Genomic DNA, 14,312 nt, shown 5'->3' with positions numbered 1-14,312 from the left:
TGAAATGGGATTTCTCATGCAGTTGTCAGGACAATATTTATTTTCACTAATACTTTTGATGGTTATTCAAGTGTCTTAATCTCCTAAGATCGGTTAGAATGCTACTGTTTGACCTCTCTGGAAAAGTGTGAAATTGTATTTATTTCACCACTGCAAAGGAACTGGGATAAAAAGACAACTGTAGAAAAAAATATCATTAGAATACTAGCTTAGATGGGTTTTTTTTTACAAGACTGTGAGTTAGAGCCCCTCCACTGTCCTAAATTCATCAAGAGGGATTTATTGTTTCTTATTTTTTATTTCTGTTGGGGAAAAAAAAAAATAAATCTCTATTGCTCTGCTTTTATTTAAAAATGTTGGCAAAAGAAGCAATTTTTCTATTTTAAATATTTCCTTCACCTGTCCTAGCCTTAGATCCAAGGTGAACATTTTGGATAGTCTCTGTAATTCATGTAACTTAAGGAAATTCAGACCCGCTGTCCTAAGTCTTCTAACACTAACAAAGGTTGCAAATTGCTAGTTTCAAATCTAAAGAAAACTTCTGCAGAGAAAAGTTTCATAGCATTTGGATCTGATCTCTCTGGTTCTCATCCATATCTTCATGATGATTAGTTCAGATTTATATCTAAAATTCCCACATTTCAGCCGTTGGCCTCACATCTTCTAGGTGAAGCCATTCTGCCTCTTCTTTTTCAGAATTCACAAATACAAAGCATCGAATGGTTTCACCAAGCCCATGCAAACATGACTGAGTAAAAAACGCACTGGAGTGTTTGTGGGCAGAGCTCCATAGAATAACTCACCAATGAATAAAATTGGGAAGGTGATAAACAGCAGGAAGACATGAGGGACCAAGTTGAGGGCATCCACAAAACAGACATTCCTGAGGACACCAGCACTGATGTTGTAGGCTGAGGCATTGTCGTTACCACAAAATGCGAGTCTCATCTCTTCCAGAAGGTCTGGCTACTACAGAAATGAGAAAAATGTTGACTACCAAGACTGCTAGTATTCCCTTTGGCTAAAGACAAAATAAATATAATAAAGAAGGAAGGAGCACACTGAAGATCCCATAGAGAATAACACAGTTGTATTTTGAAAATTATTTTGGGCTATGTCAAATACAAGCCCAAAAATATAAGCACATTAGAAGACTGTGTTCATATGACATTAGTCTTATTTATATTTAGCTAATATTGTTCATATTTAGCTGCATTCATTATTTAAGTGCTATTTTTAAATGCATTATGCTATAACTTCTAGTACTCATTGAAGGCACAAACACTATGCTGCAAAAGCTCTGCAAGAATATAAAGAATGAAAGTAGAAGATTAGAAAAAATTAGTGATTCCATTTATCATAACAAAACCCAAATGGACATAAGTTGACCGGTGTGTTGCTGTTTCTCTGGTGAGCCAACACCGTCTGTGCAATATCTCCAACAATTTGTTGCACTGCATTCCCAGTGCAAGCTCTGAACCTTTGGTATTTGCGATCTGGTAGGTTTACACTCACTGATATTTTGTATTTCTTCGCTGTCACATAGAACTACGGCCACACACACAAGACATTACAGATAAATTACGAACCAAAGTAGGTGGTACTGGAGATTGCCTAGGCAGTAAATCACCGTATATATTCGGTCCTGAAAACCCTTAAACAAGTGCTTAGACTCATCCCAGCAGTCTCTGACTTCCATGATTTCTTGTGAGATTATCTTTGTACACCAAGATAAGCTCCTGTGTTTGTGCTTGCAGAGCGTGGGCCATAGAGCAACTCAGAGTTATGGCCAGGTTCTGGTTTAAACCAACCTGTGCATAATTTATTTCTTCAGTCTTCTTTACAAGAAGATGAAAGAGGACTGCAAACGAAATCTTTCATTGCTCCTTTCTTTACCTGAGACTTACACAGAGCAACATAGTGCTGTAGAGTAAGTTGTGAAAACTCATTTATCCACACCTTTTTATTTTCTCAATTTTTACATGCTAAAATATAAGGAATATATTTAATTCAGCACAACATTTGTCTGCAAGAACATTGGCATTAATAGGTTTTACAGAATCAGAACAAGATAGGGATGCAGAAAACGCATGAATGCAGTTTAAAAAAAAAAAAAGTCAGTTGAATGGGGAGAAAAAGGTTTCCTTCATTCCTCAAATAGTTCATATTAGTTCTGTAAGATGTTTAGACAAGGTGATAATAAAAAGGTAAGCATAAACTATGCAAATAGCCCCTTAGAGACAGACAAACATGCAGATCTTCACAAAAATACAGAATTCAAAGAAGCCCCCTGTTAGCTTTTAACCAAGTTCTTATTGGATCTGAAAAGCACAACTCATATCGAAACACACCAGTGAAAAGGAGTTTCTTTGAAAAGAGTGTGATAAATGTGCTCCCTTTCTCAAATATATCAGCAGTTTATGGCTGAGATTTACCAGAAGTTAGGCATAACTCGCATTCATGTACTCACTGTGAGGCAAAAGCTGAGGGTCAACCGACTCAAACTTCACTAACCACCATCTGCTAACAGTCCATGTGCTGTAACACAATTTGATGGAGATTTTGGCCCATTCTCTATAATGAATAGAGTGATATGACCACTATCATTCTATAATTTTATTTTTATACTGAAATCTATTTATGAATGCATAGGGCTAGTAACAAAAAATAAACATTCTGTTAATGCGGGATCTGTCTCAATATATCGAGGAGTTATTAGCAAAACAAATAAGGAACTTTAAAAAAAAAACTACACAGAGGTTGTTTGGGTTTAATTTGTGAAAGCTTGACATGTCTTCTTTAAGGGAAACATAATGATAATGGTAATCTCTTGAAAATCAGAAGTGCTGTTTCCTCATTTTTATCAAAGGTCATAAGTCCAAGGGAGTTCTGCTGGGAATTTTCCTCCCTTTCCCACAAGGATGACTCTCTTCTGAGGCAGCATAAGATGCTGTTGTGGTCTAGTGGTTGGAGTGGTAAAGGCAGGAGAATCCTGGGTTCAGATGAGCACTGAATCATTGACTCCCTGTGTAGCTTTTGGCTTTTAGTCAAAAATCAGTCTGGGAGAAAGGATGAAAACCACATCCAAGGGAAGCTAAGGGAACTGTTATTTTTTCCCATTTTTTTGGAAGGGAAATAGAATAAGGCAGCAAATGTTCAACTGAAGGACTATTAACTGCAGGAAGAGTGTTTTCTCCTAACTAGAGACCACCATCAGTTTGCAGAGGTTTCCTATCACACCTCAAACAATAGTTGCTAAAAGCTCTTGTGCAAGATACACCTTTGAAGAATCACATCTGAATCTTCACAAGAATCTGTGCTGTGCCTAATTTTGTGATGGAGTATGTCCGGTAACATTCTTAAAACCAATTGCCCTTTGCACATTGCCAGGGCTGAGAAAATAACCTGGTGTTATTACTTAATACTGATATCTAGAGACAATGCCCATCATATTGGTGATATTTTTCAAGAGAAGATAAGGGCAGTCTATTCACAATACTTTTTTTCATTTAAAAAGAAAAAAGAAAAAGATGAGTAGAATTTAATTGCCTTCTGTTAAAAAGAGAGAGAAAATCAAGCCTAGGTTGGTTAGTTTGTAAAAATTCCCAGAAAATAAAAGAATTACATGGAAAATGAAATGAGACAGGGTAACTGACACTAAATTAACTAAATTAAGATTTTTGATCAGAAAACTTCGTTGTGAGTTAGTTTATCCAAAGACCATATTCATTAAACTTCCACAGGCTTAAAATCTATATAAAGACAGATTCTAGTCAAAATATTCTGATCAGTGTTGTGATGCTGTGTTGTCTCCCAGTGCAGCTTTGACCTCACAAAATGCCAAATTATTAAAATGTACAATTTCCCTGTTTAGCAGCACTCAGCTCAGGACACACATCCAGTAGTGTTTAGCACTGATAGGGAATAGAGGCCATAAGAACTGTGGAACCATTAATAGTTTGGTGATCCTTCCCTCCTTCCTTCCACCCACTTTTCCATCTCCACTGTGCTGGGAATGAACTGTGGCTGGAAGTGGAGGACTCATGTTCTGTATCTGTTGGTATATTCCAAATTTCATAACGCCTTCTGCTTCTGGCAGTTCTCTGGATATTCAAGAACGGTGTATGAAAACAACCTGCACTACCTTAGAGATCTGAGAAATAATGCCATCTCCAGTTGCCTTGTAGGGAGACAAGAACCATTCCATCCTTCCCCTCCCATCCATTTCTGGTTCAGAAGGCAGATCCCACACACCCTCCACAGTTTTGTGACTCAGACTACTGGACCTTGCTCTGTTTTTTGGAAAACTTAGATACAGGAGAGACTCTGGAGGTAGAGAGATGCACAGAACCATCACCACCTGGAATAAAGCATGTAATGTAGTTCCTGCCTCTTGGCTCAAATTTCCTGGATAAGGTAAATATACTGGATGAAGTTTTGTTGATATCAAAGGGAGGATGCTTTGCATTTACAGTCAGTGCCCTTTGGTTTGAAGCTGAAATTAGCCATTACTTTCTGCAGCATCAGAGCATGCCTCCAGAAGCTCATTTTCATTAACCTCAAAGTTTAACAAGCTGTGTTCTTCTCCAAAGAAGGACAGAAAGAAAAGCCCCTAAGGCAGAAGAACAAATCCTTGATTTCTCTAGACAGGGCATTTTTCAACAATGCTTTTGCAGCTCCACTAAAAATAACAGGAGTTGGACCATGACAAGTTTTCAGATGCAATTTCTCATCCAAGAAAACAGTGTAGCCTTCAATCTTTTTCAAATAAAAATTTCATAATATAACGGCAAAATTTATTGTGCCCATGCTCAGATCCCATGCTTGGAAAGTTCATTGTAGCCTCAGTTTATGGCCATAAACAGTGTAAGCTTCAGACTAATTAAAGTGTCAAAAGTTGCACTTTTAAACAGCATTTTAGTATTGCAAATTAAAGAGATCTTTAATAATTCTAAGAATTTTAAAGCGTTTTAAAAGGTCTCAGCTACACTGACTTTTATGAGTCCTAGTTTTGAAAGCTTTCACTCAAAAAACTGAGCCTGGAAATTAAGACAGTTTGAAGATATTGATTGCAGTTACCCAATGAAAGAGTGAAAAGGCACCATTCCCTTCTTTCTGTGCAACTATAAAATTTCATGGAATGAAAATAAAATGTGAAAATTAAGAAAAATTAGTTTAAAAAACCCAATAAAAACATAACAAAACCAAAACATGAAGAATTGAAGAATTACAGTTGTGCTTACTGCTGTAACTCATTGCAAATTGCAGCAGGAAAGGAAGATGGAACACTTCTATGGCTGACCACTGATCAAATTTGGTTCCCTGAAAAAAAATTAAACTATTAAACTATTCTTCCCTTGGCTTTTACTCTTCTAGCAAGCAAATGCTGGGCTTCAGTCAGAACTACATCTGTAGAGAGGGAAAAAGAGGTATCTTGGCCATATGAGGAAGTGCTGTTTGTTTCTATGCTGACCTTTATGCGAGTACATAACTAAATACACTGAATACTTATTCTGTTTTTTCCCACAAAAAAAAGACAGAATTCTCATCACACAGAACAAAACCTGTAATGCTGAAGGTCTTTGACTTAGACCTAAGCAAATCAGAATACAGAGCTGACTCAAGTTGTCCTACCCGGTGACCAAAGGTGATTTTCTCCTTCCCAAAGATGAGGAGACAGGCTCTTTAGGCCGCAGTAAGTATGCGGAGAGAGATCAAAGAGGTAAAACTGGGGTGCAGAGCCACAGGAGGAGAAATTTGAAGAGATTTCTGTTGTTACAGGGATGGAAGAAATTAAAGCCTTTAATGCTCCAGCTCAGAGAGGTTATTGCATTCCACAGCAGCAGATGTCCTACTACACCTGCCAGGAGCCTTCCTAGGGAACACTGGAAACAGCACTGCCTGGAAGGGTATACAGGTGAATTAAGCAGCAAAGTCACGTGGGTTTATCACTCTCAGCGGTCTCCCTGCCTTGCTGTGGGCTTCCAGTCCAGCAGAGAGCTACACAAACATAGTTCAGTCTCACAATTAACAGTCCTAATCACTGTGGTTCCCAAGATAAGAAGCCCTGCTCACATCAAGCACAACATCAGAGCTGAACTGTTGCAGTTGCCCTTCAATTCCCAAGTGCAGTTGCACTTCAATTCCCAAGCTGGCTCACGCAGGACTGTTTCAAGGACATAACAGTGGATAAATGCCCGCCAGCCTCTTAGCAAAACTTTATCTGTGGGTCCCAAAGGAAAGGAGAGGCACTGGAAAACAAAGGCCTCTTTTTCTCACAGGGATTGACTTTTTCTCTAAACTCATGCTCAGGTTGGAATCTTTGGAGCTGAAAGCTTTTCTACAGGAAGATGGCTTTGACTGGCAAACAGCAATGTCTGAACAAAATGGGAGCAGTCTAACTGCCACATTGAATAAAGAAATTGTGTAACCTAAAAGTTACACATTATTCCGGAGAAAACATGTGAAGGGGTAGCAAGTTATTTTAAAATTTGTTGGTCTTTTGTAGTTATGAACCACTGCTTCTCATCAGGTGGTAGCAGCCATTCTGAATAACTGTTGACATGCTCATAAACTCATTTAAAAAGACAATGTTATTCCTACTTATTACAAAAAATGGCTTTCCCAGAGAAAGTTTCACTTACTGTTGAATATAGTAGGCCAACAAGTTATGCTGGGGTAATTGCACCAACGTGGGTACATCACAATTTGTTTCATTGCAAATTATAGAAGGAATGTTATACTTAATAATGATGTTGTCAAGCATGCTAAGTTTAATCTATCATTTCAGACATGGAAATGTAGTAATGGGAAAAAGATCATCAATAACAAGCATGTGCCATTTGAGGACACCAACTGCACTCAGCAGCCCAGCAAGAGTGCCAAGTGCCAGCTAATTTTTTGTTTTAACACTTGTAGATTGGAAGGTTTTCTAAGTTACTGTCAAATTACTCACTTTAATTTCTGTCTTTATGAACTCTACAACTCATCAGAGATCTCAGAGGCGGTTTTTCCTTCTCCCTTTGAGAATGGCCTGAATAGTCAGTATGAGCTAAAGCCATCAGCCAAACTTCACAGAGGAGGGGAATGGAAAGAACAATCAGAACAGGCCCATGTTGGTACCAGTGGAAGGCAAGTTTCAGCTCTCCTTTACATCATCTGGGAATCTGATTCCCTGTTGGTTTACTTTAATGAGGATGTGAACTATCTGAACAGCAGTTCACCCTTCAATGAAATAGCTAAAAAAACCCTCATGTTCTTTAAGCATTTAAAATTTTATGCTAGGATCCCCATTACTGGCAAGTTGAGACTTCCTGGTTTTAGGCTAAGGTGGACAGACACAGTCATAAGAGAATAAACAGAAAGCAGCACAAAAGTGATTCATGAACAAATATTCTCTGTGAAGAGGAGAGAAGTTTTGGGAAGAAAGAAAATAGGTCAAAGTTGTAAACATGGAAATGACAAAACATTGAACCTAAACACTCACAAATCTCATTTTAACAAGCATAAATGGGGATTCTCAGGGCACTAAGCCAGTTCATGAGATATATTTTGCATAAGCATTTCTGAATAAGACAGTGGGAAAATGGTAGATAATCTAAATTTCCATTAAAATTATGAGAATATCCTCACCAAGTACAAAACTATAAGAATTCTAATTAAAGACATTTTAACTACCTTAAGGGTCTTTTAAAGTGGACTTAAAAATCTTCATATTCAAGAGTTTCATCTTACCTGAATTATCACTCTGATCGTCATGCTCTGCAAGGTACTTATGACTACAAAAAAAAAGAGTATAAGTACACTCCTCAGGTGGAGCTTGTTTGGGGGAATAAGGATACTTTGAAAACATTTATTGCAGTAGTTCTGTTGTCCATACTTAAAAAAAAAAAAAAATATATATATATAAATTGGTAGTTGCACTTCCTAATTAAAATATATCTGTTTACAGAGCATACTCAATTCAGATCAAATTTCATTTTGGTCTTACATATAATGTGCATTATATGCCCATATATACATATAAACATGTATGTATATACATATGTGTATGCATATAGGTCCAGGGTGAAGAAAATACTCTGAGTTTTACAAAAGTACTTAGTTCTTATCTTCTGAATAAATCACAAAAGCAAAATTTATCTTTCCGTCTGGAATTTCCCATAGTAAATTTTAACTAAGGACAAATGATTAATTTATAGCTTTGAATGGAAGGCCTGACAGGTTTTCCACTGATTTTAGGTTAGTGCTTTGAATCTTTTTCCTTTCTAGGTTTAACCCTTCTAGTTTTCTCTTCTTACCTTCCTAAAAGCACTCAAACGCAACCTATGTGATCTATATTCTTGAAAAGAGTTCTGCTGAGGTAACGGCAGAAAGCACTGTCCTTTTAAAATCTACTTTATCAAAAATGACCGAAAACAAAATACAATTTTCTTTTTATTCCTTATTTAAGCTGTGACCACCTATGCTCCACAGACCCCTCTTCCTTGCTAAGCACTGTCCCAGCTCCCCTGGGCCTCAGGATGATGAATTACCTCTGGTGCTTGTCAGCATTCGCAGCGCTAACTGCTGTGTGCCGTAGCCTGATCCAAACAGTGCTGAAGTCAATGCAAAGAATCTCATTGACTTCGGGAGCCTTCTGGATCAGGCTCCAAACACAGGGAAAATCACAACGGCAGTGGTGCTAAACAGGCTGTTGGCACTGCAAAGCGTTTCACACAAACATCTGCAGTGGTCTCACACATCTAAATGCATAGCTTTTTTTTTCTTTCTTTTTTTGGAAAGCTTCTCCACACAATGCGATCCCCAACACCAGCGTGCTACGCTGCCTGCTGTAAAACCTTCGGCTTCACATTGCCAAGACAGGACAATTTAAAAAAAGAAACATAACCCTGTAAACAGCAGCAAAGAAAATATCAGCAGGAGGGGACGGTAAAGGCTGAGAATGCCCGCGAATGGAAAAGGAAAAAGAGATTGGAGTTGTAATCCCAGGAAAGAACGAGGAGCAGCCCTGTCCCACAAATATAAAGGGAAGGAGGAGGAGGAGGAGGTGGTTAGTAGGAGATCATGAGGGGAGGGTCATCGCATGCTCCGTTTGTTTGCTAAATGTTAGATCAAACTCTGAAGCTTACCTTTGTAAACACAACCCCAAAAATACCAACCCAGATTGTCCCTCGGTGCTATGTGATCAATATCCCGATGGCAGGATTTTCCTCCACTTAGTGAAGCCGCTCCAAGCCCGGGAGCGGATTATTTTTAGGCTGGTGATGGGAAGATCAGCTGCTGCCTCCTATCGAGTTTCCAAAGTGCACAAACTCTTCTTGCCTTTCTCATACGCTGAAGGGGGGCAGGAAACTGGGAAGAGATAGGCAAGCAAAAAGCACCAATTTTTCACCTCCTGAAGCTACAGTCCCCTGGGATTTCTTATGCTTGCTTTTATTTTCATTTTTCCCTCTCTGGAGCAGTAAGATTCCAAGAAGTTGCATTGCAGCACATGGACAATTAGGAGATGGCTATTCTGAAGTAATTGATTTAGACAAGGTAGTCTAACTTTTGGCAGGCTTGCAGAGATTCAGTTTTTGATTCCTTTGTAATTAATCTTGGAAAATTTGAATTTGACAACATAACTTTGCATAACTTCCATCATATTAAGCAGAAAAGTCTACTCAGATATTTTACTTTACTCACTTACCTAAGTCCCTCCAGCTCTTCTGCTTAAAATACAGACCAAATCTCACTTTTTGATCACACAGGTCTGCTTCTTGTGAAATGGCTTTTTAATACTTGAAATAAAATCCCAAAGTAACTTGATGCTCATACCAGGCATATCATTTTCAATACAATAGCCCTTATTTACATGGGATAACATTTTTTAGTTGCAAAATCCATTGTATATGTTTAGTTAGAGGTAAAGAAGTCCCAAGAGAGCCCACATGCGGTTGGTTGGTTTGTTTGCTCATTTCTTGCAGTGCCATCAAACAAAGATGAAACAAGATTTGGATTTTTCCATCATGACAGTTTCACTTGAGCCTTACAACTTGAGGTCATAAATTGCAAAGATCTGGGACTTGTGGTGCAGCACAGAACATGTGGCAGTGCAGGGTGGTTTTGAGTACAGCTTTTGGAATCACAGAATAACCTGAGCTGGAAGGGGCACACAAGGATCATCCAGACCAATTCCTGTTCAGTCATTTGGTACTAGAGCTGGAGGCCCTTGGGACAGAATTCTGCTTAGACCGTGCAGAATCCAGGGATTGCATCTTGATCATTAGAGTGCAAATGGTTTCCAAGGGATTGAGGTCAAAGATGTTTCCATGTTTCCATGAATGGGGTTACAGAGGATGCTGAGCTGAGAATGGACTTGGATGGCTGAGGTCAAACACTGCAGAATTTATCAAAACCTTGGCAAACCCAGACTTGCTCCTTCCTCTCTGATGTTTCAGACCTGACTGTTGTAGGGATAAGAAATCAGAAATCTCAGACCTAGAGATAATTAGTACCTTTTGTTAGCTCCCATTGATTCAAAATACCAACACAACTTTATACTTAGACAGACCTCAACAGTCCTCCAAGGACTTTGACTTGTGTTTACTCTTTTTTTGCCTTTTATTTCTTCCCTTTTCACATATGAAATGCTTTAGAAAAAAAGATTATGAATTGGAAGTCTCTTTTGTGTTTGTTAAAGCAGATTTTTTAAAAAATAAAAAAACTTTTAACCCATCTAATCATCTGAAATAGCACTGTCAGGTAATACTTATGAAAATACATTTAATTTCTGACAGAAGTGAGTAACATTTATGGTCAGAATTTTCTTCACCAAAACATGAATATTTAGTTCAGTTCTGTCTTTTCTACAAAACTTTTTAAACAGGAAGGAAAAAATTAAGGCAAAATGAACACAGAATCAGCCAGCATGTTTCATTTTCCTGTTTCTAGCAAAATGAACACAGAATCAGCCAGCATGTTTCATTTTCCTGTTTCTAAATAGGGCACTTTCATTTCTCTACATGACAAGCTAAAGTGTTTTGAAATGCATTTCAATAGGATTAAGAAAAATTAAAAGCTCTGAAATGCAAGAACAGTCAGCCCTGATCTAGCATTTTGTATCAGGGCTTTTCGATTTTTCGGGGGGTGGGGGGAAGGAGGGGGCGGGGAAATGGTAATTACAGGAATTCAAATGTTTCAGGGAATATTTGGACGTTTAAATGAATGGAATCAACCACAGGCCGACCCTCAGGTACCCCCACGTCCAGCACGTCACCAGTTTTCCCAGGCAGCCTCTCGAAGACGAGATGTGTCAACATCTCCCCAGGCCGGGAGTGAGTGATTCAGCTGGAGAGGTGCCAGCGGTGCGGGACCGAAGCGGGCACCGGAATCGCGGCACCGAACTGGGCACGGCACCGCCAGCACCGAGACTGCCGCCCTGGCAGCGGATGCGGGGCGGGGAGCGGGGGGGCGGCCATTGCGGGGAGGGATATAGGAGGGATGGGGGAAGGGATACGGGGGAGGATGCAGAGAGGAATGCGAGGAAAGGCGCTCCACGCCCTTGGGCGCCCGCGCTCTCCGCTAACCGGGGCACTCACCGGCGGCGAGGGTCCCTCCGCGGGCTGTGGCCCCTCCGCGGCCACGGAGCGAGAGGAGTGCCTGAGTGGCCGATGGGCAGCTTAAAGGCAGAAGCTGCTTCACCTGATGGCTTTGGGGGGGGGGGGGGGGGGGGAGGAAGCACCAGAATGCAAAAAATTCTAAGCGGTTCTTAACAAAACCGCTGAGTTTTGCCTCCTTCGTTACATTAAAACCACAGCCCGGCTGGCACTGATTTCCACACCCTGGTGGGCTTCCATCAGCTTGACCAGCTGAACCCAAAAGAACCAAAATGGTGGGGGAATAGCTTGTGTGGGAAAATGTTTTCATAAGTTAGGACTCACCAGTGTGAGGAAAATTACCTGACAGGGGCTGCAGTGTGAATTTATTTGCCACAGGTCCTGGCTGAGCACTCTCCACCTGAATTGTCTTGGTTTATTTAACTCACTAGCCAGGAAAGGAAGGGTGGCTGTACTCTGGACACTGTTCACATAAAAAGATGCTCTGGTTTCAGCTGCCAGCAGCTCTCTCTGCCGTTTCCCATATTGTAGGCCAATCCATAGGTCCCCCTCTACAGCATTTATGGCAGTCCAACACTAACAATCAAAGCACTGCACCGTAACAAGTTCCCAGATATTACCCAAACTCAGGGAGATGCCTGCAGGCTCCTTGTCTTTTCCATTTTGTAAATGAAGAGCTGAAATCACCATCATTTCATCCACTTGTGTACGCTGACACTAAAGCAGCTGTTTTGGAGAAAACCTCTCATTTTGCTGAGCTGGAAAAATTCCTTGACTGATATTAAACCAACTTACATAAATTATAACTTTATGCTAACAGAGCAATACAAAAAAATATTCAGAGTCGATTATATAAGTTATGGGCTATCAAGTCTTTATTTTGCTTCTAAATTTGCCACAGTGCCAGAATCCCCACAGTGCTGTGTCAGAACTCGTGCCACCATATAAAAAGATCAGATTGACACAGCTTTCAAGATTAATTTTACTTACACTTACAACCCTACTTAAAAAAAAAAAAAAAAAAAGCTGTATTTCTTTTAATTACACATTACTCAGTTTATCTAAAGAAAAATTAATGGATCTACCAACAAAAATGTAATGCGGTAACAAAGAATTAATTTTTATTTAAATTTTTTTTAATGTCATAAGAAAATGCAGCCTGGTCTTTGGAGAACTTCTCTGTCTGTTTAAAATATTTATTGTTATTAAGCTTGGAGGGGGGAAGCAGTAGAAGCTTAGTATTATTTGAAATATTTTCCACAGCTTTTTTTTAAAAATCATCATGCCTGGTTTCTATGGGGAAAAGTGTTGTGGAAAATATATACAGCAAAATTTCAGCAGAGCAATCTAAGTAGAGAAGAACTCTATATGGAGAAGGATGAGAAAATCCCAGACCTCAGAGTTCATCTCTATAAAAGGTGTAGAAAGCCACAGGCCTTGAACAGGGATTTACAAACCCTCTGATCTTTGAGGGACAACAGGGCCGTGGTGGAGTCAGAGGCTCCAAATACGATGCTACCATTTGCCTTGGTAGCTTTTGATCTTGGCAAAAGTTAGATCCTGCACACAATACAAATTTTCAGATCTCCAGGTTTACTTGTTCTGTTTGACAAAGGCTGTTTTACTGAAACAAAACAAAACAAAAAACCAACCACATGGGCAACCAAACACATGTGGTTTGCATTGCTCTTTCTTTTTCCTTCAAAAACCCAACAAAGTCTGATATCTATTCCTTTCATACTGAAGAGCCTGTCAAGGCTGTCAAGGATAACGCAAGATCTCCACATCCTCTGAGTGTAGAGGAGTTGCATCATAAATATCAAAAAGTAAACCTTTTCTATGACAACTTACATTCTATCAAACCCATGGACCCCCTTGTACTACATATTACAATGATATTGTGGATTTTACATGTATGTCTGTTTGTGATGAACTGGGAAAAAGGATATTCTTTTTGTTTTTAAATTATCGCAAAATCATTAAGGTTGGAAAAGACTTCCAGGGTCATCAAATCCAACCTATGGCCAATCCCTACCTTGTCAGCCAGCTCAGAGCACTGAGTGCCAGACACATCCAGTTGTTAATTGGACACCTCCAGGGAAGGGAACTCCCTCTTCTGTACTATATTGGATTTTAGTCCTCTAGGTTGATACTGGACAATTCAGACCATTCTTTTGGATTGCCCAGAAAATATTCATTATTTCTAACCCAGCAAAGCCACCAGTCAGATTTTAAACCCTCTGCAACCAAAACAGAATTAATGTGGGATCAGGTTCATTTTCTCCCATTAAACTCAGGAAGGCACCTACATTGGTTCAGTTCCATTTACAAATGCTGATTTTAGAGATGTAGTAGTCAGAAATAAAAATTGTAGGTGTTTAATTTCAGAGTGAATGCCTGGAAGGGGCGTTAGATACTCAACACAGAACTCGCCTCACACAGGGTTAAATGGTAGATTATTGATTGCTTATGTGTCTGCCTGCTACTAGACTCCCTATATAGCATTTGGAGAGAAAAATACATTTTCAGATGATTATTCTTTTCATCATAAACCAGATATAGAAGATAGTGGGAACTAATTCCACCCTGGATATGGCTATCTCACTCCCTGGAGAATGACAGTGTCTATATGATTAATGTTTTGAAAACTTTACCTCTGTCTTTTTCTTTTTTTCTTCTTTGAGGCATGTAAATAAATTTTCAGCCTGATAT

At 39.4% G+C, this 14,312-nt stretch overlaps 1 protein-coding gene across 1 annotated transcript in view; it reads right to left on the bottom strand.

The window, feature by feature from the left end:
* Window positions 1–9,288, bottom strand: part of LOC131591693 (ATP-binding cassette sub-family C member 9-like) — a 69,836-nt gene extending 60,548 nt beyond the window's left edge. Inside the window, exons 1-3 of the mRNA XM_058862640.1 lie at window positions 9,132–9,288; window positions 7,735–7,778; window positions 804–966 (exon numbers count right to left, since the gene is read on the bottom strand). Coding sequence (XP_058718623.1) covers window positions 804–966; window positions 7,735–7,758 — 187 coding nt within the window. The 5' untranslated portion in view covers window positions 7,759–7,778; window positions 9,132–9,288. The remainder of the gene's footprint in view (window positions 1–803; window positions 967–7,734; window positions 7,779–9,131) is intronic.
* Between the last annotated feature and the right edge of the window lie 5,024 nt (window positions 9,289–14,312).

This window comes from Poecile atricapillus, chromosome W (genome assembly GCF_030490865.1).
Source record: "Poecile atricapillus isolate bPoeAtr1 chromosome W, bPoeAtr1.hap1, whole genome shotgun sequence".
NCBI classification, from domain to species: domain Eukaryota; kingdom Metazoa; phylum Chordata; class Aves; order Passeriformes; family Paridae; genus Poecile; species Poecile atricapillus.
Note: the sequence above shows the minus strand (reverse complement) of the source record. Positions and strands in the feature narration are given on the sequence as shown.